This window comes from Triturus cristatus, chromosome 1_2, assembly GCF_964204655.1.
Source record: "Triturus cristatus chromosome 1_2, aTriCri1.1, whole genome shotgun sequence".
Lineage (NCBI taxonomy): Eukaryota > Metazoa > Chordata > Amphibia > Caudata > Salamandridae > Triturus > Triturus cristatus.
In genome coordinates, this window is record NC_140580.1 from 65,907,282 (window position 1) to 65,932,882 (window position 25,601).

A 25,601-nucleotide genomic window follows, 5' to 3' on the forward strand; every position below is an offset into this window, starting at 1 on the left:
TAACCGGGACAAGCATGTGTTGGAGATGCCAGGGAAATAACAGCCAGATAGGGGGGAGAAGACTCAGAAGGAGAAAGAAGAACCTAGTGCTGTGAGACATGGACAAGAAGAACTCAAAGAAGACCCTGGGGTCAGAAACCAGAGCAGATAGAAGTATATATTTTCTCAAATGATGCTTATTCAGATGTAACCCTTTTTATGAGGCAGAACATGGCACTCTGGCTCACCAGGAAGTTGTCAAGAGGTGGTTTGCATACATGTATTTGATCTAACCTTCTCCCACACAATCTGGTGGTTGATGTCTTTCTCAAGTGCACCTAAATGTATTCTTTGCCACAGGATGCTCACTCTCCAAAGCTCAATAAAGTATTTATGTGCTTCGCAGACTTTAACCGATCTACTGTGGTCAAATACCTTATTTTTGACTGAATTTAATCTCTGGATTTATTTCAATGCATGTTTTTTTTTTTGATTTCAAAAGAATTTTATTAAATTAAAGGAGTAAATAAGGACATAAGATACAAGCCAAAGTGATACAATTGATATCAGACAAGGATAAACAATATGATAAAATGAAATTAAATAAGAAGAAATACACCATTAGCAATCATTATTATCCAGAGTATCACCATCAGATAGCAAAATAGAGATAAGAGGAAGAAAGAAAGGAAGGAAGAAAAGACGGAGAAAGTAGGAAAGAGATGAAGAAAGAGAAAGAAAGACAGGGAGGAGTGAAGGAAGAGGAGAAGATTTCCAAAGGATTCATCCGACACAGAAGACAACAGTAACCAGACAACATTAACCAGACAAATCAAAAGGATATTGATCCACCAACCCCTCTGAAACCAGGTCCATGTACGTATCCAAGGCTTTCCAAACACCAGCAGATATAGACGGAGAGAGATGAGCATGATCAACTGACGTATGAGCACTTCGTAAAAAGGAAACCCAAGCCCACCAAGTATGGTAAGAGACAGAAGAGAAGGATTTCCACTCCATGAGAATAACTTTGACTGCAACAGTCAATAACAGATCCAACAATTGTAATTCCATGGAGTCTAAAGGCAAAGGGACCGGGGCCGCCAACGGACCTAATATAATTAATGGAAAAGAGAGTTGAAACTCAATGTTAAAGATATGGTGTTTGTGTATTAAATTCCAAAAGGGTTGGAGAAGGGAACGATCAAAGAACATATGCTGAAAATCACCTGGTAAAAGCCTACAACTTCAACATAAATTATCCTCTTTGAGATTCAACGAATACAAACGAATGGGAGTCCAATGAAGAAGATTAATAGAGAAATTTTACTACGAAGAGAAAGTTTACCAATGTCTTGCCATGTTTCTGAAGAAATATGATCGGTAACACTATGATCAAAATGATGTAGCCATTTTTGCTGTGCGACCGTTTGGGAAAGAAGTGTAGAGGACGATAAGAATTTGTAAATCCTGGACGCTACATGACCAGACCTGATCCATAATTGAAAAAGCGTAATCGTAGGGGACGAGGGGTGAAGGTGCATTTTAGCAAGTGCTACCTTAATCTTAAGAAAGGTATAAAAGTCTAAGTTTGATAAAGCAAATTGTTGAGCTAGGGAAGAGAAAGGGAAAGGATCATTATTGGAGTCATAGAGATGTTTAACAAGCGAGATACCTTTCCCAGCCCAATAAGACATCAACTGTGGCTCAATATTAATTTTGATTCTAGAATTGCGCCAAATAGACGACCATCTAGTTTTATGCAGTGGAGTTGCCACTTTCTTATCAACCTTGCGAATCGCAGCAATAGTGTCTAAAATAATAGATCGAGAGAATGGAATAGAAAGGGTACTCGCGGTTAAAAAAGAAGCCGTCGGCAGCGGGGAGGCCAATTCTTGTTCAATTAGCAACCAAGATGGAACATGAGTAGAGGGAGAAGAAAACCAAAGAGCACCTTGAGACGACAGGAAAGCAGTTTGATATTTCCCCCAATCAGGAAGATTACAGCCTCCCAGATCAAAAGATTTCCGTAAGAATTTATAAGCAATTCTAGCTCTTTTATTATTCCATAAAAATTTGGAAGTAAGTATGTCAAGCTCGTGAAAAAAGGAATCAGAGAGCTTTACCGGAAGCATAGAGGAAACAAAATTAATAATAGGTGTTATCATCATTTTAAGAGTCTGCAATCGACCCCACCATGAAATATGTTTCGGAGACCAAGTTTCTAAAAGACGTCGCACCTTAAGAATAGTTTGAGATTCATTATAAGTAGCCGTAGCATAAAGGGTGGAACAAAAATAAATACCCAGATATTTTAGTTGCTTAGATTGCCACTTAAAGCCCGCCGAACCCATATGAGAAGAAAAACAATAAGCATTTAAGGGGACCATCTCTGTCTTATCTTTGTTCAGGGTATATCCTGAAACCTTCGAGAAGAGAGAAATCGTATCAGAGATAACAGGGATGGCCAGTGCAATATCATCAGAGAAAATAAGAACATCATCCGCATACCCAGCTGTTTTTATCTGATGAGACCCAAAAGAGAACCCCTTAATGTCTATGTAAATCAATCATTCTGAGAAGAGGATCAATGGATAACAAAAATAACAGAGGAGACAAGGGGCACCCTTGCCTAGTACCCTGGCGAAGATTGAAAAAGGACGACGTAGCTCCATTTACTCTTATGTTAGCTCTAGAACGGGAATAAAGAGACATAACCATACGAATAAAGGAATCACCAAGATTGTGAGCACATAAAACCGCTCGTAAAAAAGGCCAAGAGACCTTATCAAAGGCCTTTTCAGCATCAAGGGCCAAGGCCGCCGCCGGAAGATTGGATCGCTTGGCTGAACCGAGAATGTGACAAAAAGTACGAATATTATCACGTGCAAGACGACCCTTTACAAACCCTGTTTGGGAAGGATGAACCAATTGCGGAATAAAGGATTCTAAGCGTTTAGCTAAGATTTTAGCAAAAATCTTAGCTTCCATGTTAAGAAGGGAAATAGGGCGAAAATTTTTGGGGTCCGAATGATCTTTTCCTTCTTTGGGGATTACTACAATAGTAGCATCAGCAGCAGAACCAGATACAGAACCATCTTTAATAAAAGCATCAAAGACAGATTGAAGATGCGGCACAATCACAGATAAAAAGGTTTTATAAAACAAAATAGGATATCCATGAGGACCTGGAGCTTTACCGGAGCGAGTAGCTTTAATTGCAGAAATAATTTCATCAGAGGTAATCGGGCCATTCAAAGAGTTATTATCATCCTCCGATACAGTTTTCACAGGAACTGTTTTTAAGAACTCTTGGCATTGTTCAAAAGAAGATTGATTAGAGGGGGTATATAAATTATTATAAAAATCTCGAAAGACCTCAAGAATTCCTTCAGTCTGAAACTTTTTCTTACCAAGATGGTCATTAATAGAAGAAATTTGGGAAGATTTATAAGAAGATTCCTGGAACTTTAATGTAGCTGCAAGCATCTTGCCAGCACCGTTTTTTAACAACTTCTTAGATTTCTGAGCCTGAAGACCTATATGAGCTCTCTTAGTGACTATAGTATTGTATGTATATTTTAAATTCTTAATAGATTGTAGGCAAGATTTATCTTTGGATTGTCGAAAAAGAGATTCCTGACTCTTAATCTCAGCTGCTAAGTCAGTGAGTTCCTTTCTAATGGCAGCGTTCCTCCTTGACATACATTTGATGATCTGACCACGGAAAGTGCATTTAAAAGAGTCCCAGAGAACAACAGGGGAGTCGACTGAACCGATATTCTCAAGGAAAAACGTCTCAATATCATTGGAAAACTCTCGAACCTGGGAAACATCATGTAGGATTTCTGTGTTGAGTCTCCAAGATCGAGATCTCGCTCTAGGGGCAAAAGACAAAAGTGTGAAAGTCACCGCTGCATGGTCTGAAATCAAAATAGGATGAATAAGCGGAGATGAAGAAGATTGAACAAGAGATGAATGAACCAAAAGATAATCAATGCGCGAAAAAGACGAATGGGGGGAAGAAAAAAAAGGAGAAATCACTGCCAGTGGGATAATGAAGATGCCAGACATCCTGCAGATGGATAATAGAGCACATATTAATCATTTGTTGATGTGATTTAGGAGGACGAAAATGAAAGGCAGAATTCCTATCTAAAATGGGATCCATTGGTAGATTAAAGTCCCCACCTACAATCAGATTACCAGAATGAGGTGTGTCATTTAGCTTTTTGGTGATTGCTTTCCAAAAAGACGGATCATCCTTGTTAGGGGCATAAATATTCATGACAAAGATCAATATTACCATCAGACAACTTAGATAATAACCAACGGCCCTCCGTTTCCTGTTCAGAGGAAACAATAGACAAACCAGAATGTTTAGAAACTAAAGTAATTACCCCATTTCTTTTGCCACAAGCATCTGAACAAGCGACATCAGCAACCCAATCTTTCTTCAAAAAAAGCGCCTCTCTGGCAGAGACCTTCGTCTCTTGAAAAAGGACTAGATCCGAAGAAAGAGATTTGCAGTAGTCTAATATCTTTGACCTTTTAACTGGGTGATTTAATCCTTTCACATTAAGGGAAAGTATATTCAATCCAGACATAGAACCAATAATAGGAAAAAATGAAGCACCAAAAATGATAGAGAATATACAACAACCATAGAAATGCACCCCCACACACTAGCCAACAACACGAAACAGGAAGAATCCAAAGAGGAAATCCGAAGAGAAAAAGAGAAAGAAGAGAAAAAAGAAAGAAGGAAAGTAGAAAGAAGAAGAAAGAGAAGAACCAACAAGAAATGTCTGAAAGAGACCAAATTCATACTAGGGGGAACATGGGAAGATGAGCAAGAAGACCATCACGAGGACTTAATGCAATCAGCATAAAAGGCCCCAATACAATACATAACGGATTATACTTATTTAAGAAAGAGAAATGTCTGAAATATGAACTAGCATTAATTATAGCATTCTAAAAATAGTTCATCATATAAGACTATAAAGGCGACTTGTATATACCAATGAGAAAAGAAATCGAAGCAGACATCATGAAAAGCCGTAGAGACTCAAGAGAGAGAAATATATTCAAAAGAAGACTATAAGATAAAATATGAAGAGAATAAATGAGACATAATAGAGAAAGGCATGAAATAACTGAACCGTTATAACAATCAAGGAAGCCATCTGGCAGAGAAATAGAAGAAACAAGTATATATTTAAATATATAAAAAATCTAAAGATAGACATCTAGTTGACTGTCCGTAAATATATAAAACCTGTTATACTAATGTAATTCAAAGAGGAAGAATATCATAAATATAGAACCATAGAAGTAAAAAACCTGAGACTATAAAGTGCAATATACCAATATGAATTTAGAACTAGTAAAGAGAGGCAGTTAATAATAATAAATACAGAAATCAATCAATGATATAGCAATAAAATAGATATAAAAGATAACAATACAGAAATTAGAATTAGCTCTATATACAACAATTAATAAGTATCTATGAGGCCATTTATGTAAGTAATCCATAAAAAATAATCAATGAAGCTCTTATGGAAGATAAATATAAGAAACAAATAAATATTTAAATATGTAAAATCTAAGGACAGACATCTAGTTGACCATCCACAAATATAAAACTTGTTATACTAGTTTAACTTAAAGAGATAAGAATATCGTAAACATATAACCATAGAAGCAAAAAACATGAGATTATAAAATGCAATATACATAAATAATTAGAACTAGTAAAGAGAGGCAATTAATAATAATAAGTAAGCAAACCAATCAGTGATATATCAATAAAATAGATATAAAAATTTCTGTACAGCAATTAAAATGAACTCTATATATAGCAATTAATAAGTATCTATGAGCAGATTATATAACCAATCCAGAAAATATTAACATTTAATACTCAATGACGTACTCCATGGAAACAGAACACCAGAGAAAAACAACACGCGAACAGACCAAATAAAAAATACGGCAATGGAAGTAACAATAATTGGAGTCAGAGAGAAAGGAAGACCAAGTCTACACAAAAATTCTAAGGAAATAAAAGAAGTCATAAAGTGAGATAAAAAGATCCGAAACCTGACATGGACAACAAAACAACAAGCAGGAGTGAGGAAAACCTATGAAGCAATAATACTACGAAATAATAGAAAATACAAAAAGGAGAGATATCGGAGATAATGGTCCACTACAACATAAAGATATGAAGGTAGAACAGATAAGGAAAAGGAGAAAAGAACACAGCCCATCACATAGCTTACAAAGCCACGCACAAAAACACAGCAAAAGCACACCAACAACAGTGGACAGTAAGACCACCATGCAGATCTAAAAAAGACAGACTTAATAGATCTGGAAAAGAGAAAATTCATTGCAGTTATATGAAACCACATCAGGTGCCAGAGGGACCAGGAACACGCGAGGCTTCCATTTGAAGATCCATCTGCAGTTCCATCTGATTATCCAAAAACGAGGCCAAATCCGCAGGTTCATCGAAAATTCTAGAGCGACCTTTGAAAGTAATGCGGAATTTTGAAGGACCAGAAAAAGAGAAGGGGATATTCATCTCAGAGAGACACTTCCGGAGATTAAGAAAACCTTTCCTCCTTATTACCGTGTCTCTGGCAAAGTCCTGAGAAATTGAAATGCGATGGCCATTCCATGAGACAACTTTAACCTTTCGCATATGAGCCAGAATTTGTTCCGTATGTTGATGGCGCAGTGGCTTAAAAATTATCGCTCTTGGTTGCGTGGCTGATTTAGATCGAAAGGTGGGAACCCGGTGTGCCCATTCCAACTCAAAGTCTCTTTGGAACGAAATTTGCAGCGTAGAAGGAATCCATTTATATAAGAAATCAATCATAGAGGGTGCATCTTTCTCAACTTCCTCTGGAAGACCAAAAATGGGCAGATTGGATCTGCGATTACGATCTTCTTGTTCAGTGAGATCCCTCTGCAATGCCGCCATTGAGCGCTCAAACTGGCAAAGAGACCTAGATTGCTTTTGCATAGTGTCTTCTGCACCACCAATACGTGTTTCTGTGGCTGAAACACGAAGGGACAAAGCTTTGAAATCATTCCTGATGGCTGACACCTCCACTTGCAACAAATCTGTGTTAGTCTTAGTAGACTGCACAATTGCATAAACATCATTAAGGCGTGTCAGAATAGACCCAAGAGTGGAATTGGTGTCTTTTTGAGCAGCCTCAGGTGTAGGCGACACTTGTTTGGACCTTTTAAGAGAAGCTTTAGAATCTTTGGCGTCAAGCCCATATTCGCAGCCATAGAGCCCACAGCCACAGCGGGAGCAAAATACCCTACTTCAGAGAAATGAAGGGAAGGAAAAAGCCAGAGGAAACTAGTATACACTATATGTAAAACAGAAATGCGCAAAAAGTGGAAAGAGCACTGTCAGCAATCAATCCAGGATAATAATAATGGCGGGCTTACATGACAAAGGAGAGAATAACCATCACAAAAATACCATGCCCTGCAGATAACAAAAAGACGTCATCCGAAAAAAAAAGTAAAATCAAGAAGCAGGGTATCATCAATCATAGAAGCGCCATACAACGGAATTGAAGGCGCTCTGAAGAGAGGTATGGTAGAGTAAAATCCAAACTGCTCTCACCGTAGGCAGCAATGTAAATGAGGAAAGAGAGAAATCCAAAATACACTTTATAAATAAGGAAATAGTCACCAGCACCTGTTTATCCTCATTCCTGGCCAGGTCATGTGAAAAAACGCCGTCGTGTTATGGAGAACAGCCAGTTCCTTCAGTGAGGAAAAAAGAAAAAAACAAAATGGCGGCCGCTCGTGTAAACACCGAGCACCACCATAAAACGACATAAATATAGTCACCGGCAGTGACAGAGAGCAGAAAAGTCTCTCAAGCAGCACACTACAACTTCAAAAGCATGAGTCCGACGTTCAGCAGGTGTGGGGCACTTCGAAGCAGCATAAAATCCTCCTACGGCCCTCGCTCGTCACGGAGCTCAAGCGCAAACCGCCATCCCGTAGCGGCGCGCAAGCCACGCCCCCTCAATGCATGTTTTTTTGATTACGGAATGACTTCTGTGATTGACATGTAAAATGAGCATTTGCTTATTTGATGACTGCCTCTGAACATCGTAAGTAATCTATGTGGGCTTGAGGCAGCATATCCTTCCTAAATGTAAGTAAAGTAAATATATTTAACTATGGTAAATGGCATGATTTGTTAAAGCATTAGCATACAATGCATAATGGGTGTTTATTTTTACATGGGAGCAAAATTGCTTCATGTACTTTTAGGTGATAAAATAGATCCATAATCGATTGGGAAGCTTTTATTGAAGTGGTGGTAAAATTAAAGCAAAAGAGCTCCTAGAAATCCATGTCCACCTCCACTCTACACACGTTTGTAAGGGTGGATCGGAGATGAAGCAAAATGACTTAATCTAATTCAGTGAAATGGAAGCGCAAGATTTTAAAAACGATATTGGGGATTTGCGATAAAAACTGAAATTATCTAATGCTTAGAAATGTTAGCTAAAATCTTCAAATATAGCTGCCTTTTTTATAAGCTGGTGGGTTTGATGTTTGATTTGTCTGAAATGCGTCTCTTTCATCATAAATCTTTCAAACATTTTCAGTTGGGTTTGCACCGGAGGCATGGATGTTTTCCCCCACATTCTTCATGTGCTTGTAATTAGATCGATTTGTAAATATAATAAACCTCACCTCCTTTATGATCTTCTAGACTCTTGTTACAGGTTTTGAGTCCAAGATTTGGTTAGGGACGCCAGCCATCTCAGTTCATCGAATTTACCTTTCTAACAGTACCAAAAGTTTTACAAAACAAGGGGCAGTGAGACAGCAGAGGGTAGAACATAGACTTGTGAGAGACCATCAGTGGGAGAGAGACTTCATGGAGCAGTGAGACAGTAGCAGGGGGCAGTGACAGTAGAACAAGGTTCAGTCCGAGAGCAACCGAGAAAAACTGCTTGGGGCAGTGAGAGACTAGCAAAAGTCAGGGAGAGGGGACAGGAGAGACTCAATGGAGCAGGGAGATACCAGTATGGGCAGGAAGGGAGACTACATTGGACAGTGAGAGAGGAGCAGGGAAAGAGACCTCATGAAGCATTGTGACACTGAGGAGAGAAACTGAATGGGCGGTGTTGAAGGTTACGAGACTTATTAGGCCAGTGTAACAGTGATTAGAGAGACTGAATGGGGAAGTAAGAGCATCATAAAAGAGTGCACAAAGCAGTGTCAAAGTGATGAGAGACTGACTGGGTAGTGTGAAAGCGAAAGAGACTGTATGGGGCACTGTGAGAGAGCACCAGTGAGAACGACTGTATGGGACAGTGAGAGGGCAGCAAGGAAAGAGACTACATGGGGTAGTGATAAAACATCAGGAGGAGAGAATTAAGGGGCAGCGCGGGTCTCATGAGAGAGACTGCATGGGGCAATGTAAAGGTGAGGAGAGAGACTGCATGGGGCACTGAGTGATAAGAGAGAAAACCGAGCAGTAAAGAGAGTGAGGTGAAAGTGCACGAAGGAGGGCTTGTTATGAGGAGACTGCATAGAGTGGTGTAAGAGGAAGGAGACACTGTGTGGGACAGTGTGAGAGTCAGGAATACAGTGCAGTAAGCGTGAGAGCAATGAAAGAAAACCAAAAGACAATACATGAAATGGAGACTGTAAAGACAAGTAAAATACATCAAACCAGGCACAAATTGCGAATGAGTGCAAGTTCAAAAGAAAACAAGCAATAGCCGCGCGGCCGTGAAAGTGACATGGCCGCACGAAAGTGAAAGGAAAATGAAGCCGATAGCCGCGCGGCCGTGAAAGTGACACGGCCGCGCAAAAGTGAAAGGAAACCAGGATCGCGGCACCGGCGCTTTACTTTGAACATTAAAAGTAAAGCGCAGGTGCCGCGATAATAGCAAAAGTAAAGAAATAGATGTTTTTTTCTATTCTTTACTTTTGCGAAAGTGAAAGTCATCACGGTTCTAATGACCCATGAGAGACTGCTGGTGGCCGGCTGCGCGCGTGCACGCTCGCGTGTACGCAAGCGCTAGGCCAGCCAGCAGCACTTTGAAAACTCATCTACTAAATGTCTCTCCGAGCAGCGCATACGCGCTGACTCAGCGAGACCTAAAAATGTCATTGCTAAATAGTTTTAACACTTATTGATAGATTTTCATAATAAGATTACTTATGAAATGATGCTTAATTATTCACGTACTGATGAAAACTAATGAATCTACTGATGAGGCCTAACAGTTCTACTGCCTTTCATTGCAAATGCATTATAATTGGATTATGGTGCAATTATGCGATACAATTAGCTAGAAAGTTGAAACTTACAGAGATGATAGTAGAGACTTTAATGATACTAAAAATGTAGAAACGATTTTGGTAAATGGTTTTTAAGAATAATTTACATGTATGGATGTTGAAAATTTGTAGCAGTCGACCATAGCTAACGCTAATAAACTTTGTGTAATAATACATTGGTGAAACATGTATTAGTCTTTTTTATGAAATAACAATTTCATGCATTATATTAGGGCTCCCGATTTTATGGTATTTATTTTTTTAACATTTCCGTCTGTATTTATCCATTTTTATTTTTTTGCCATTTTATCTGTATTTTTCCAAATTTATTTAGTGTTTTGCGGATAAATGAAGTTGGAAAACTGTACATTTCCATATTTATTTAACTGATAGACACGCAGACATACTTTGATGTCTGTTCTGTTTTAGCTATTTAAGGAGCAAAATATTGCATAACAATACATCCACAGGTAAATATTAGCATTATACCACAAACGTATGTTGAAATATGTCGTTATTTAAAGAAATGTCATCCTGTTTTTTAACTTCCCATGCTGCTCAGCTGTTGGACTATAATTCATGAAAGACAGCACAGAGTCACCTAAAAGAAGGCCAGTTTTCTGTATTTACCCACTTTTAAAAATAAATGCAGACAGAAAACACATTGCTTTCTGCCTGTATTTATCTGTAAAAATGGCAAACCGGGAACCTTAATTATATATGATTCCACTTAAGTTTAATTCATTTCAAGCTGATGTATGCATTTTAGGTTTTAAACATGTTCTTTCTTGAGCTGCAATTTTCCCTTAGTAAGCATAATAATTAATTGACAATTTTGCAAATGTTGCTTTATTTGTTCGGTGTACTGTACTATTGTTGATCTTGTGTATTGCCTCTCATCAGCCTTTTCTTCTGTATTCATTTGTGGTCATGTGGCAGCTGGCCATATGAGGTGGGCAATACGAGTGTAAATCACTCTTGTGACTAGCCTAGGTAGTGCAGTTACCGTTTACCCTGCTGCCTTTTGCCTTTGTTGATATTTATTTGTTCTGTGCATGTTTCAGTATACATACAAAAGAAATTCTTTTGAAGTTCACGGTGAAATGGCTTTGGTGGCAAAATCAACTCTCACTGATGCCATAATCTGTTACATTATATATTTTTCTCACAATTGACAAACATGTGAGGCCCGGAAAATGACTTTGTTCCCATGAAATGCTTAGGAAAGAATACAGGAGTAACTAAATGTATTTTGTGACTACATATGTAAACTAATCATACGATGGACTGACTACTGGAGTGACACCACATCATTAAAGTGTCTTAAGGGCTATAAAAGAAGAAACCCCAAAGGAGGGGCAACGCAATACTATTTTATTCCTTTGGTAACGAAACCTTATACTATCTTTTCCTTTGGGGTAACGCAATGCTCACATTTTTCCACTACTGGACTGCCTTTTTGCTGATGCTGCTTCAGTTATGCAGTCAAATAAAAATTCTTCTTTCTGAACAAATTGGTTTTTGCTTCTTAGTTTCCTTTTGCCAATGCTCATGGACTCGCCCTTAAGGACTTTAAACCGACACCTTTACCCTTTCGCGTTGAATCTTAGATAGGACTGAACTATTCTTCTGCCTCTAATGGTGGAAGAAGCCTGTAATCTTGCATCTGATGTTTGTTTAAACTATCCTTTTCGATTTGAATTCCTGATTAAATGTGTGGTCAAATACTACACGTTTTAATATTCTTGACTGAGATGCTTAAGAAATGTCTTATTTGTATACATTTTGGAACATTAATACTATAACTATCTAAATTTCCTGAGCCTATTATTGTGTCCCCGATGTTCTTTATTTGAAACTATACTGAATTACTCTCTCAATTTAAATGTGCTTTCTGGGAAAATCAGTGAATCTTTTCAGAATATCAAATTCGACTTCTTCTATTCCGTGTTGCAGTCGGAGAGCTTCTAGTTTGTGTTATTCTGGTTAGACTTAATTTCTTTAGGAGATTGGGCCTCCCCATTGCGATACTTTACTTTCACAGCACGGTCTTGAGAGTAGTGTATTTCAACCTTATTTCAAATCTGTGAGTTGGTCACCAATTAATGGTCCTCATTGGGTGACTAAAGTTGATGTTTTGGACACCTTAATTCCCACCCCTCCAATCGGCAGAGAAAGATCCACCAGAGGACAATTCGCATCTGTGGTGAGGGTAATGTTGAAATTCATCTAACTGTAGGGGGCCCAGTGCAATTAGAGGGATAGATGAGTACGTAGTCAAGTGAAAGTTAAAATGTTAAATATTTTTACCGCTTACGCTGGATCACTGTCTTGCTGCAGCTGATAAAATATCACTGTTTACAGCAGAACAGCTTCTCTTATAGATCTCTTATTGCAGCTTTCACTTTTAACTCCGTAGCATTTAAAGGAGTCTCTCGCATGTAGGGCACACACCTGCCACTGCTGCTATTATCTAAGGAAATGAACATTGTGGTAAGAGAGCAGCGCTGAACTCAAGAGGTGACTCAGATCTACAGGTTTTATGGACATTTGCAGGTTTCATGGAATACAGCAATGTGGCTCAGACAGACCCTGCTTCTGGACTCAGTGGCCTGTTTACACTATAATCCACGTCACACTGTGGCAAGGTGAAAAGGGCATCGCTTTAGAAGATAAACAAGCACTCCAAACACAAAACACACACGTCACTGGTTCATTCCTCGGTTTAAGATGTGTTTACTGCTGCACAGTAACACTGATATTATGAATTTCTCCAGCATGACGTTGTTGAAGGTTTGCAACAAAACACATAGTAGCACCTCATAATCTCTGTAAGTAAACACAAAATATGCCTTGTCTGTAGTAGTGCACGCGGATTATTTTTTTTAACAGTCGGAGGCCAAATGTTACATCTAGTATTCATTTGCCAATGTGAAAAGCAACATAGCAGTTATGCTTTTGGCAACAAACTATTGAGATTGAATAACAAAGAAGCACATCAAAAACACAGATTACGTGTAGGGAAACCATGGGCCTAATTTACATTTTGGCGGAAGAGTTACTCCATCACGATGAAGAATATCCCCCCGCTGAAATATAAATTCCAAGAATTTCGATGCGATATATATTTTAGCGAATTCGGATATTGGCCATCGTTGTGGCGGTGTAACCCGTCCGCCAAGATCTAGATCAGACCCCTTGTCTTATTTAGTTATAACTGTATGGCTAAATAACAGTTTAGTAGGAAGAATGAAAAAGAAAATACACAAGAAATTATAAGTTTCAACAACTGTGACCACTACCACCATCATCATTACTACCAATGCAATTACCATCCACCATTACCCCTCCCTTTATCAACACTACCACTAGTGTCACTGCCATCACCAACATTACAAAACAACCGTCACCACCATTACTACTTAAGTCACCACTGCCATTATCACCATTGCCATTTTCAGCATTACCCCACAACACCAGCACAATTTTCTGCCCCCACCATTAAAATCAAATTTGCTAACATTTCCATCATCACTATTACTACTAACATTACTGCTATCAACCCCACCATTGCCATCCCCACTAATATCACTATCATTGTAGGAAGGCAGAATCTGACTGCATGGTTGCCACCACTTTTTTCCTGGTGTTTTGCTGGTTTCTGACTTATTCTGGCTGGGATCCTGCTATTCAGGACCCCCGCCTATATGCTTTCTCCCTTAAATTGATTCCATGTACTTTAGGTATACTCCAGATTGGATTCTGGGGTACCCTTATAAGTCCCTAGTATATGGTATACTATGTACCCAGGGCATAGGTTCCCCAGAGGCCTACCAGGGGCTGCAGCATGTATTATGCCACCCCGGGAAGCCTTCCAAAATGACACCACAGGACTGCTACTGCAGCCTGGGTAAGGTGGTGCATGCACCCCTTACTAAGATATAGGTTCACTTTATCTCTCAATATCACTGCACATATAAACCTATCAGTCACCCCTTTGGCAGGCCTTATCAATCCTGAAAGCATGGTGCTGGGTTTTATGTGAGAGGGTGCCCATGCATGAGCAGATCCCCTCTGCAGCCTTCGGAACCTTTATTCCGATTGTTTGTGATGAAGCCAAAACAAATTCTCTTAAGTGCATTATAACCAAACGGTAAATGCTAACTTTGGGTTGGCTGCACGGAAACATGTCATGTTTGGTGTCAAACACCTTGGAATCATACCCCCACACCAGTAACTGGTGTGGGAATATGATCCCACCCTTCCAGAGGGAGAGACATGACAGCACCGGTATACCCGGTACCAGCTAACAGAGCCAAAATGGATGCTGCCAGCCACAGACACGAGTCTGTCCTCCTGCTGCTGAACAAAACTCCGGCAGGGGAGGCCTGGACAATAGATTTCCTGTCACAGGGAGGTGTCACCACCTCCCAGACAGGCTTTAGTATATTGGGGCTGGGTGGGTGCACACCAAGAGAGCTTTGAAGTTCAGCACTGGGGGCACATTTGGTGTCCCTGTGCATAGTCCAGTTCAAACCGGTTGCAGGGGCTACCAGCCCCTGCTCTGGCGCGAAACTGGACAAAGGAAATGGGTGTAGCCACACCTCTTTCCTGACCCTCCCATAGGTGGGTCCCTAGAGTTTGTCCAACCCCTTCCTTGGGTATACGAAAGGAACCCCTGGCTACAGGACTTTAGATTACACCTGGACGAAACTCTGATACTGAATCCTGGAACTTCGACGATCTACACTGAACTAGATGACTGAAGAATCTCCGTTGGAGTAAAGGAGTTACTCCCCTGCTTGGCAGGCACCAAAGACACATCTGTCCGGTTTGCATCTCCGAAGCTCCCGCTGGACTCTGAAGAATTTTGCAACACAGGAGGTGGGTTTTCGTGGTGTCTGAGGCCGATCTGTGCACTCAGCAATTCTGAGGCCCATATCCCTCGTGGAAGACCGTGCAACCCGAACCCCTGGACACCGCCACCATTTGCAGAAGAATCAGCTTTCCAACGACTCCTACAGCTGAGCTTTGGGTTACTTGTAGCCCTGACCCGAGCAGCACTTGCACTGAAGATTGCCCGCCTACACTCCACGGGTGTTCCGTGAGCTGGCCCTTTGTGTTTTCTCTCGAGGTCTCTTCGCGATCCCTGGTCCGTCGACTGGTGGGTCCCTGTGAAGGTAACTTTAACTTTAATTGGGCTTACCTGGTTGCTCAAGACTTGCCCTGACTCTCCATCACTTGGGGAGTCCCCCGCACCTTGCTGGTCCGCACCGAAGCATCTTTTCTTTTCCGGCGTTGGTTGCTGTTGCCAAGGCTTGTTGGGTCCAATCCGGGCACCGACATCGCAGCACTAGACATCCTGCATGGGACAGCTCGAATCCAGCTCCTGGTCGTCGTCGACGCCTCCTGGTCCTCGTGGCTGCAGAGTCAAGCTTCACCTCTTCGCACCTGAAATCGGTGGGCATTCGTCTATCGTGCCCCTGGTCACTGGCAAGTGACCCAGACTCTGTCCCCTCTGCTTTCAGGTTCTTCTGATCTTAGATCCAGGCTTGGATCACACTAGACACTTCTCTCCTTCCCGGCAGCAGCACTTTGCAGCAGATCGCCATTGAAATCAACGACGATTCCCGACACCATTTGACACCTATGCACCCAGCTTCCCTGGGTGAGGTAACTTGCGTACTACGGTGCTCCCGTGGGTGCTGGCCCTAGAACCTCCTAAGTCTAAAGGGGTTTGCTCAAAGTCCTCTCCTAACGTCCTTAACTTCTAAAATTTCAACCACGACTTTCCCATAGAATAATACGGGGCTCATGACTATGTTCTCACACTGCACTCGTCCCCCGTGGGTCTCCTGTGTCACTACCTTGGGTGGTTCCTTGGGGTCCCAGCGATTCTATGTGCTCTAGGCACTGTGTCTAGTCAAGTCGTGGTTCTTATACCACTTTCGTAATATATGGTTTGGTCCGCCCCTAGGGCCCATTGTATGTTGTGCTATTTACTGTTGTTTTAGAACTGTATTATTGTGTGCCTGGCTCTCTAATCTCATAAAGTGATTAGTAGAGAGGGTTTAGAAATAAATACATATATTTATACCTTGTGTGGTTCTCCTTTCATTTAGTGACTCAGGAGGTTATAATCTGGTAAACCCAGCTGCGTTACACTCCTTCAAGACTTAGCCTGAAGGCTGCTCTCCATAGCTACCACTAGGATAGCTTTCAATAAAGGTTGTCTTTAAACCTATCATCAATGAGGGTTGTTTGGACTGGTGCAAGGTGCCCACTATAACTAGTGGACAGCATATGCCAGGCCAACTTCTCGCATTCATCCCCTGCATTGCCTATTCCAAAACCAACATTAGCATCAACACTGCCTTCATTACCGCTACCATTACAATTACCATTACCATTGTAAGGAGAAACTTCTTTTGGTATGCACCCTGCCCCTCAGTTTTTGGGGTGATGCTGCTGTTTTTCAACTCTGTTGCGCCCGGGCACTGCTAACCATGCTCCAGTGCCTTTGCTCTGATCCCTAAAATATGTAAAATTGGCTAATCTCTGATTGGCATATTTATTCAAGTCTGATTTTAATTCACTATTTTGGCAATGCCACTTTTGGAAATATGGTATTTTCCTGCCTAAGCCTCCAGTGGCCTTTTCAGAGTGAATACCCAACTGTCACATGACAGGCAGACCGTTGGGAGGTGTGAATGGATTACAGGAAAGGGAACAACAGGGCCTGACTGTGAGGAAGTGTGCCCTCCTCCTGACAGGATGGCCGGTGGGGGGTGGAGGGGGGGGGAGGGGGTGGTATCATCTGCACAAACTTCAAAGGGGCTTCCACTGTCACAGGCAAACTGAACTTACACTTAAGCATGTCCCTGCTATAGTCCTAGTAGTCAGAATGGCAGCCATCTTAGTGGGGGCGAAACCCAGAACTGGTTTGCAGGAGGAGTTCCTCAATTCCCTAGACACACTTTAAGGGAGTGCCCAGAGCTCTGGTGAAGAGAAAAAAGATTCTGCCACGTTGGTCTTTGGCAGAGCAGGGCACTGTGCGATTGTTTAGGGAAACCTTTTTCTTATTGGACAGGGAGTTTCCCCCACACTCAAGATAGTGCCAGGCATAAAAGTGGCATCCCTGGATACCTTTTTCCGAACACTGCTGGACCTGAGGAAGACAGAAGAAGGACTGCACCTGCTGTATGCCTTTTGGACTTCAGAATGAGGACTGTGCCTACTGAACCCTGTGGAGAGAAACCCCAAGGGCTGGGCCGGCTCCCAATTGAACGAAGGACAGAAGAGTAGACTCCAAGGAATAGTTGTCTAGCCTCCTGTTAAGCAAAAGGGACACAAAAGCTGCAAAAAGCCCCCACTTCCTGAAGAGCCCAGATGACCAGTACCAACAGGACTTGCCCTTGACCCTGCTGATGGCTTCCCCTGAAGTGAGTTTTGATCCCCAGTGGTGTCCCTAGGAATAAGTGTCAGACCGTATTACTACTGCCTAACCATAAAAGCTGGGAAAGAAAACTTTTTCAAGGATTTTTGCCAAAAGAACAAGAGGCTATCAATAGACCATGGCCGAGCTGCAGCCAGTCGGACTCAACATGCAGGTCTGCCCCACTGAAAGAATCCTGACTCCCCAAAAAGTTTCCAAGTCCAAATGTAGAAATCTTCATTAGGCGAAGGCACCAAAAGTATCCAGCCAGCAACAGACTTGAGTGTGAATTTCAGACTCTTCCCACTCAGAGCTTTCCTGACAAACGTCAATTGCTTCCTGGGACCTGAATGTACTCATCTTGGCCACATCCTGCTGCCTTGCCTCACTGAGGATGTTCGACTTCCGTTCCGGAGACTAAGTCAGAAGGTAAAACTTTAAACTGGACGAAACCTGGTCCCTCTATCTGACCAAAGCTCTATCATGGTTGGCCTTAACTTTTGACTGTGAAATGGTTAAGTGCGATCAGACACCTGTGGTTGGGGCTTTGTACTTTGCACCTCTAAACACATCTAAAACTTTGAGAAATCATATCTCCAGATCCCTATGTATAATTTTGTATCATTTTTGGTGTATATTTGCTTATTAACATTTTCTCTATTTTTATCAATTGGACTGGGAATTGTAGTGTGGTGTTTTCTACTTTTTAACTGTTTTGGTACTGATAAATGATTTACAGCATTACCAACATGATTTCCTCTACCACCTCCATCACTGTCACCAAAATGACTGCCACCACTATCAGCATCACCAGCATTACCACTACCATTTCGACTATTACTACCATTATCAGCAGTACTATCACCACACCTGCAACTATTACCATACCAAATAACACCGTCTCGACTATCCCCGCAGCCACTTCGGCCACCATCACCACTACAACCAACACTTTCACTATAACCACAACTACCACAATTACACACATCAAACACCTGAAATCCACGGACTGTACAAACAGGGTTCTCCTGCGAAAATCTGAGAACCATTTCAGGACAATCGTATGTGACGAGAATAGATGACAGTGCTCCATGCTCCACGGTATCCAAAGCTACAGAGAGCTCCAAAAACACATGCACTCCCACCATCAGCATACTAGAGAGGTGTTATCCCCTGCTTGAAGTATGGCCATTTCAACACACATTGAACTAAAAGTCCGAATAACATGATTGCAGGGGACTTTGACAGTTAAAGTGTGATAGACAATGTGCAGCCGTAGCTGCAAAGACACGTCTCCATAAGAGGAAGCTCAGAGAAAGGAAGATAGTTTGCAAAATTCTGGCTATCCAAATTATATTTGGCAAAGGTGTAACCTATTAAATCTTTAAACTAGTGGGTTATGTTCCCTCCTTAAGAGACACTTTTACAACAGTGTAAAAACTATCACGATAATGAGGCAAACCCATCTTACGCACACATGCTGGACCAAAAAAGTGGGTTTGAGGGATTGAAATATAGATAAGACGAGATCTTTACTTAATTGGAGGCTGTCCATGAAGGAATAGCGCAAATGATCATCTCCTTAAGTGGTAGTATAGTATCCTTGCCTTTGCATCCTTCTCGATATTGGTGATGTCCTCTTAAAACAAAGGTGTTAATTTAGTAATCTTATCCAAAGTGTAAGTCACAGAGGGCAGGTGTCAAGGGTTCACACAAGGAATGCTAGCCTGCTTTAGGTTCGATTTACTAACAGTGTTTAATGTTGTCTTATATTATAAAGAACCATTCTGGCAGGTAAATCCCTAATTTTTGCCAGAAATGTCTTTTTGATGAAAGGTGAATCCCTTTAAGGAGGATCCCCTACCTGTGGAACATTACAGGCACACACGATGGCAGGCTTCCTGACCTTGCGGCATTCCAAATTCCTTGTGACGTCTCGCCCTTTGGTGTTTATCATGACATAACATGCACGCAATAGCCCCGTGGAGACTGTGCACTATGCACTGCTTAAAAAATAGGGATGACATAGTTCTCAAATCCCATCCTTGTGAGCGACACCTTTGTGTCTCTTCTGGGTCTCTCAAGCGCGGGCAGTGTGTTTTCATGATGGTATTCAGTGCGCCCAGCCGACGTCGAGCCCGTTATTCAAATAGCTTTATTGCTGCACTAGACTGCGAGAAAAAGATCCATGTAAGTCCTCATACTCCACGGCAGTGGTCCTTAGGATGATCCAAACACCGACTAGGATACTTTCTACTAAGCCACACAAGCAGCAGAAAGGTGAGATGATTAACATGTTCCATGCATGTCTCAGGTGCAGTCACCATGAGGGAGTTGCTGATGCAAGCATGGTGGTAAGGTGAAAATTATACAAACATACTTCTAATCTGAGCAGGGGCAGTTCAATCTACATGAGCAAAGTGTGTCCCTACAGAAGATCCTTGAGTACTGCATTATTTGCAATTGTCATGTGCAAATACTGTGCACATGGAGGAGGAGTTGGCCATGATCATATAACTGAGGAACCAAGCTGCAGCATAAATCCCCTATGATGGAAGCACCGCACTTGAACGTGAATGCCCTGCCCATGGCCGGAAGTTCTCCAAAAGTGGAAAGCGAACCACTTTGCATAGATCTCCCCAAAGAAAAAAACTTTCAAAAGGCAAAGGAAGAGGAACTCACAAAATGGCCAAATAAAGAGTATTATGAAGGATAGGCATCATCGCGCTGATGAGCAGTGGGCCTGTGAAATGGTGCGGTATCAACGAGAGGTGTGTAGTTCCTACAGGGTGAAAAGTCGAAGGGAAATAAAGTTTTCCGATAGCAGACTTTCACCTAGTGAATGTAAGTGCACAAGGGAAGGGGATCCCTTAAGGGTGGAACTGAAACCCTCACACACCCAGCAAGCTAGGTGTCATGCTTCATCATCTGGGTTTTGCTCCTCGTCGGGTCGGCGGTGCAATACCCGACGGGCACCCATACAGGGGCTCTTTATCGGAGATCTTTTGTTCCCTGCCGTATGGTGCATGCGTGTGAGGGCCCGGGAGTGTAGATGTATGTGGATTAAAAAAGGTTGGTTAATCTGAAATGTAACTTTATTGGCTCAGTCAACCACCTTGTTAAAAAGGGGTGAGTGGCGTCAAAGCTATATTTGCTCACAAAAGGGGGAGTGGCTAGCTACGCTCTACTCTTCTGGTCAACATGTTTCGCGCCCAGTCGGTCAGAAGGATCTCATGGCGCTTCGTCAGGACCTATAATACTAAAGTGAAATGTGCTAAAAACTATCTACAGTGTGGTGTGAAAACAAGGGTGAAAATAGTTTGTTAGTCAACCCTTAATAGGTGCCCCTACCTTATGTATTGTTTATAAAAGGGGGTCACCAATTCTTTTTATAAAAACCTCATCATCAGGTGCATGGCGCGTCAACAGGGGGAGAAACACATTCGTTCCACGGCAAGATTCCCCTGGAGGTTAGTAAACCTGCCCGCGTCGCCGAACCCGGAAGATGAAATGGTGAACACACCCAAAGTGCAGATTCAGGGGCTGCAATGTGGTGGCTCTACTATACGCTAGCGCAATGACTAGCCTGATGGCTTATTAAACCAGTTTAAAAATCCGAGACCTGGTCCAGATCCCTCCCCCCACCCCCACATATCGCGGCGCGTGGCCAATGCTTGTTAACCCATTCAGTGCTGGGGTGTTTACATTTTCGCTTGTTCTTTATCAACCTTATTGTAATACACAAGGAAAACATTTGTCGCTTTCTAGACACAAGTTGGTGATTGCGATTAGTATTTAGGATTTGTAGTGGTTCATAAATGTCCACCCTTCCTCAACATCTTACGTTTTCTCAACAAATGCAATAAAAGGTGGTTACAAAAATGTATTGTTTTCTTTACCTGGCAGCAACAAAACCTGCACGCGTATGGTACATAAAGAAAAGCCAAGGATCTGCTTGGATAAATGCCAAAGCTCTGTGGGCTGTATTGGGAAAGTGGAAATGTGTGCAGTAACATCAACATAAATAGAACAAAAGCATGTCCGTAATAGTTACGCACATGAGTTTATTTGGCACCCAAAGAAATGATGAATGCCTGTCTCACGTGACGCACAAACATTTATGCCCTAAATACGAGTGTCTTCTTAATTCCACTGGGTCAGTGACAACAGTGACCAGCTTCTTTGGTATTATGACATCCGCCGTATGCTTCATTGGATCTGTTTAATTTTCACTAACTCATACTTTATCGTTCACACTCATCTGCACTCACTCTAACTCCCAATCACTCATTTTCACTTATTTTCACTCCGTTACATTCCCTCACTGCCACTCACTCATTCTCACTCACATTCATTCTCGCTCACAGTCCCTCTCTCTAACACGCTTCATACTCATTTCATATTCATTCTCTCTCAATCACACTCACTTTCACTTCACATATACAAGCATCTTCACACACACAATCAGACACATGGTCCCACTTACACAGGCCCGTTCTCTCACACAAACACACTCTCCCTGCCTGCACTGACACAACATACATTTAAAGAATTGTATTTAACTTACCTTGGCTGTCAGCAAATGTCATATTACAACTCTGGAGCGCCACGTTTTTACACAAGTGGTAGTAATGGACTACTATACATTGTTGGTATAGTAAAAACATATGCAGAAAACATGGAAAGAGGAGCACTGACACCCACAAGGGGTCTGTTTAAGTGTTCTTGCCATTGATTTTGCCATTTCAGAGGTCAGGGGATTGCAAAGGCAGTGCCAAGGGTTGCAAAGGGCAATCCACAAGTAGAAAACGTGACGTGTGGCCAACCCTCATCAATGTTCATCTGTCCATTCCCTCATCTCTCAGCTATTCTTTCTATCCTGTTTGTCTTGTTCCTTCTCTCTAAGTTCCCGCCCCGTCTCTCTTTATCACTTTCCTTATATTAGTCTCCTACACTTCTGATCTGTATTTTTCTTTCTCACCTGTCTCTCACCTATCTCTTCTTTCTCCCAGATGTCTCTTTTTACCCTATTGGCTGCCTCTTTCTAGACTTTTCTTAATCACCTTTGCCAAACCTGTCTCCCCCTCTATTTCTATTGCCCTAGGCAGTGTCTTTCTCACCTGCCCTCCCTCTCTACAGTCTCTTTTTCGCCTGTCTCATATGCCAACTCTCTCATCTGATTCGCCCTCTCTCAAATCAGTCTATATCTATCTTTCCAACATCTTCACACACAGACACATGCCCACACATACATGTATCTTCTCTGTGTTTCACCATTCGTGTCTTCTTCCTCTCTTCTAGTCTCTCTGTTGTCTCTGGTCGTTAACTCCTTTTCTCTCTCGCCTGCCAGGCCCTTGTTGAGATTGTTATTTTCCGTTTAAAAAGCACACCATCTTCACAACATGCTGCAAAGACAGCTTAGGCCAGAGCCATCATTTCAGGAATGGTGGCAACATCTTGTTTCACTGAATTATTTTATGGTTTCTAAATGTTGGCAAGAGGTTTAACAAGCATTGGCATAGCCAATAGGTCTTGCCTTTGGGGCCTTATATGTGTTTAGCCTTGCAACAGTTGTTGTTGCACCAAGAATATTGTGCTGCATAACTAAATACTGATAGGGTCCCAAAAGCGAGACCTATCAGCTATGCCAATGCTTGTTTTCTTTGAATTCTGGGACTAGTTTTGCGTATTCCTTTATGAAACAGAACTACAAGTCACAAAATTCAAAGAAAAAAACCTTGAACAGGGTAGTACTTCGAGCATGGACCTAGGAAACTTGCAGGTATGCAGCTTGACAAATTCTTAGGTGTACTCTTTACACTTAAGTAACTATAGTTGTGTTTTCCGTATTTTAAATGCAGGCCTACATATCCCAAAAATTAAGAAAAACAGAAATGGCGAGTTAATCACGCGGAACATGGGGGCAATGTGTGAACACTATCCTTACAGAATACTGACTGCCAACAGAAACAGCAGTTGGCCTTTATACAGCATATCTCTGATTTAGAAATGATATGATATATATATGTTTTCGCAGAGCAAAGTATCAACACAAAATTCCAGCTAATTCATCTATCTAATTGCTTCAAAGCGTCTGTTAACTTTGTAAAGATGGTTACGACACTGGCATGCATACCAATAAAGTTCCATTGAGTTTGAAAGTCTGCCTCAATCTCAGCCCCGCCCTCCCTGTGCAGCCAACCATCTCCTCACCTGCTGACTGCCTCCTTGCTGCCCTCAATGGGCTGCCCCCCTCCGGCCCCGCCGCTGTCATAAAGCACCCCACTGACGTCCAGCAGCAGCGCCCGGAGCCCCCGCAGCTCCCCCGCCCAAGCCTGAGCCGCCATCACAGTGAGAGCCCGAAACCGGCCTCTCTCCCGAACCCGCCCACAGCTCCTCCCCTTGTCACTCGACCTCTGCCAGCCCGCCCTCGTATCTCCCACATCCGGCTGTCACCCATCGTGCGTGCCGGGTCCCTTCTGAAAGCACCTGTCACGCTCTTCGGTGACCAGACCGTAGTCTGGCATTATTGGCGGCGGCTCCTCTCACCCAAAGCTACGCGGCCCGGTGCGAGCCTGGCAGACATGCGAGGTCTGCTGCTTTACCACCATCTGCGTTTCGAGAGAGCGGTGAACATTTTTCTACAGCGAAGTCAAACGCGATCGATGTTTGCGAACAAAAATAACCAACCATTTACAATGCAAAAGGTCTCGCATTTACGCGAGTTTCAGCTATTGGCATTGTAAATTACAATGCCTTTTATTCATGTTTTAAAAACAGAAAAAAATAAAAGGCATTGTCATTTGCAATGTCAATCGCTCAAACTCACGTAAATGCGGGACCTATTGCATTACAAACGCTTGGTTTTTTTTTCTCCTCCTCGCCTGACCACACTTATCGAAGTTGTGTGAAAGAGTTTCGAACAATTTATAATGTGGTTGTAATGCAAATGAAAGTGCTAGATTGAGCGGACTAAGCTTCTTGCAGTTCCAGCCTGCGCACCTCGGTCCAGACTTTCTGCTCATTGAATTTGTGGCCTGCCTGCCTTCCATTGCTGGAGGAATTCAAATGTATTATCAACCTAGTGAAAAATAATGAAGAGGGCGTATATCAATCGGAACACAGTCTGTTCGCAGACTAGATGTAGTTCTGGTTACAGCTCAGTCCAAATTGTCCAGCGGAGAACTAGAGGTGGGTAAGCCAACCAATTAATAGGGAGATCAGAGTCAAGGATCTGGTTTGGCTCTTAAAGCCTGTGCATGCAGGGCCATGAAAATATTTTGGATATAAATAATGCGACAAATGCCATTCAACAAAAATAAGAAAAAACCTCTTCAAAAGTCAAAGTATTGCTTTAACATGCTGAAGTGTTTTGCCATAGTACATAAAATTATATCACAGCATCGAGAGGAGTTTATTAAAAGTGATAGATTATAAACATGACCTTGAAAACATTTGTGCCTCGCACCCACGACAATGCCATTAAGAGGCAAGTCAGTTGTCTTATGTACCCTATACGTGGCCTATATATTCTTATTATACATGGAGCACGATTACATTTATTGAATAAAACATAAAAGGCTTTTCTGCAGCACTTATCCCGAACTTGCATATTTGAATGTGATTTCCTATGTGATAATGGAAGAAAGGAGGTTCGGTGAAAAAAGCGTGCCTAGGAACACACAGTTTTGTCAAGCAAAGAAGCCAGGATTGAGCCAAGGCTTTCTTGATTAACATATTGCAATACAGACACTACATACATGGGTCTCTCTCTCTCTCTTACAGCATATGTTAATGCTGTGGCTTTATTCATGGCACCGTTAGACCATGGGTG

General features: G+C 41.9%; 1 protein-coding gene across 1 annotated transcript in view; it reads right to left on the bottom strand.

The window, feature by feature from the left end:
- The window catches only part of LHPP (phospholysine phosphohistidine inorganic pyrophosphate phosphatase), a 210,223-nt gene extending 186,055 nt beyond the window's left edge, over nucleotides 1–24,168 (bottom strand). The window contains exon 1 of the mRNA XM_085601586.1: nucleotides 23,981–24,168. Within this exon, the coding sequence (XP_085457712.1) occupies nucleotides 23,981–24,114 (134 nt within the window). The 5' untranslated portion in view covers nucleotides 24,115–24,168. The remainder of the gene's footprint in view (nucleotides 1–23,980) is intronic.
- Between the last annotated feature and the right edge of the window lie 1,433 nt (nucleotides 24,169–25,601).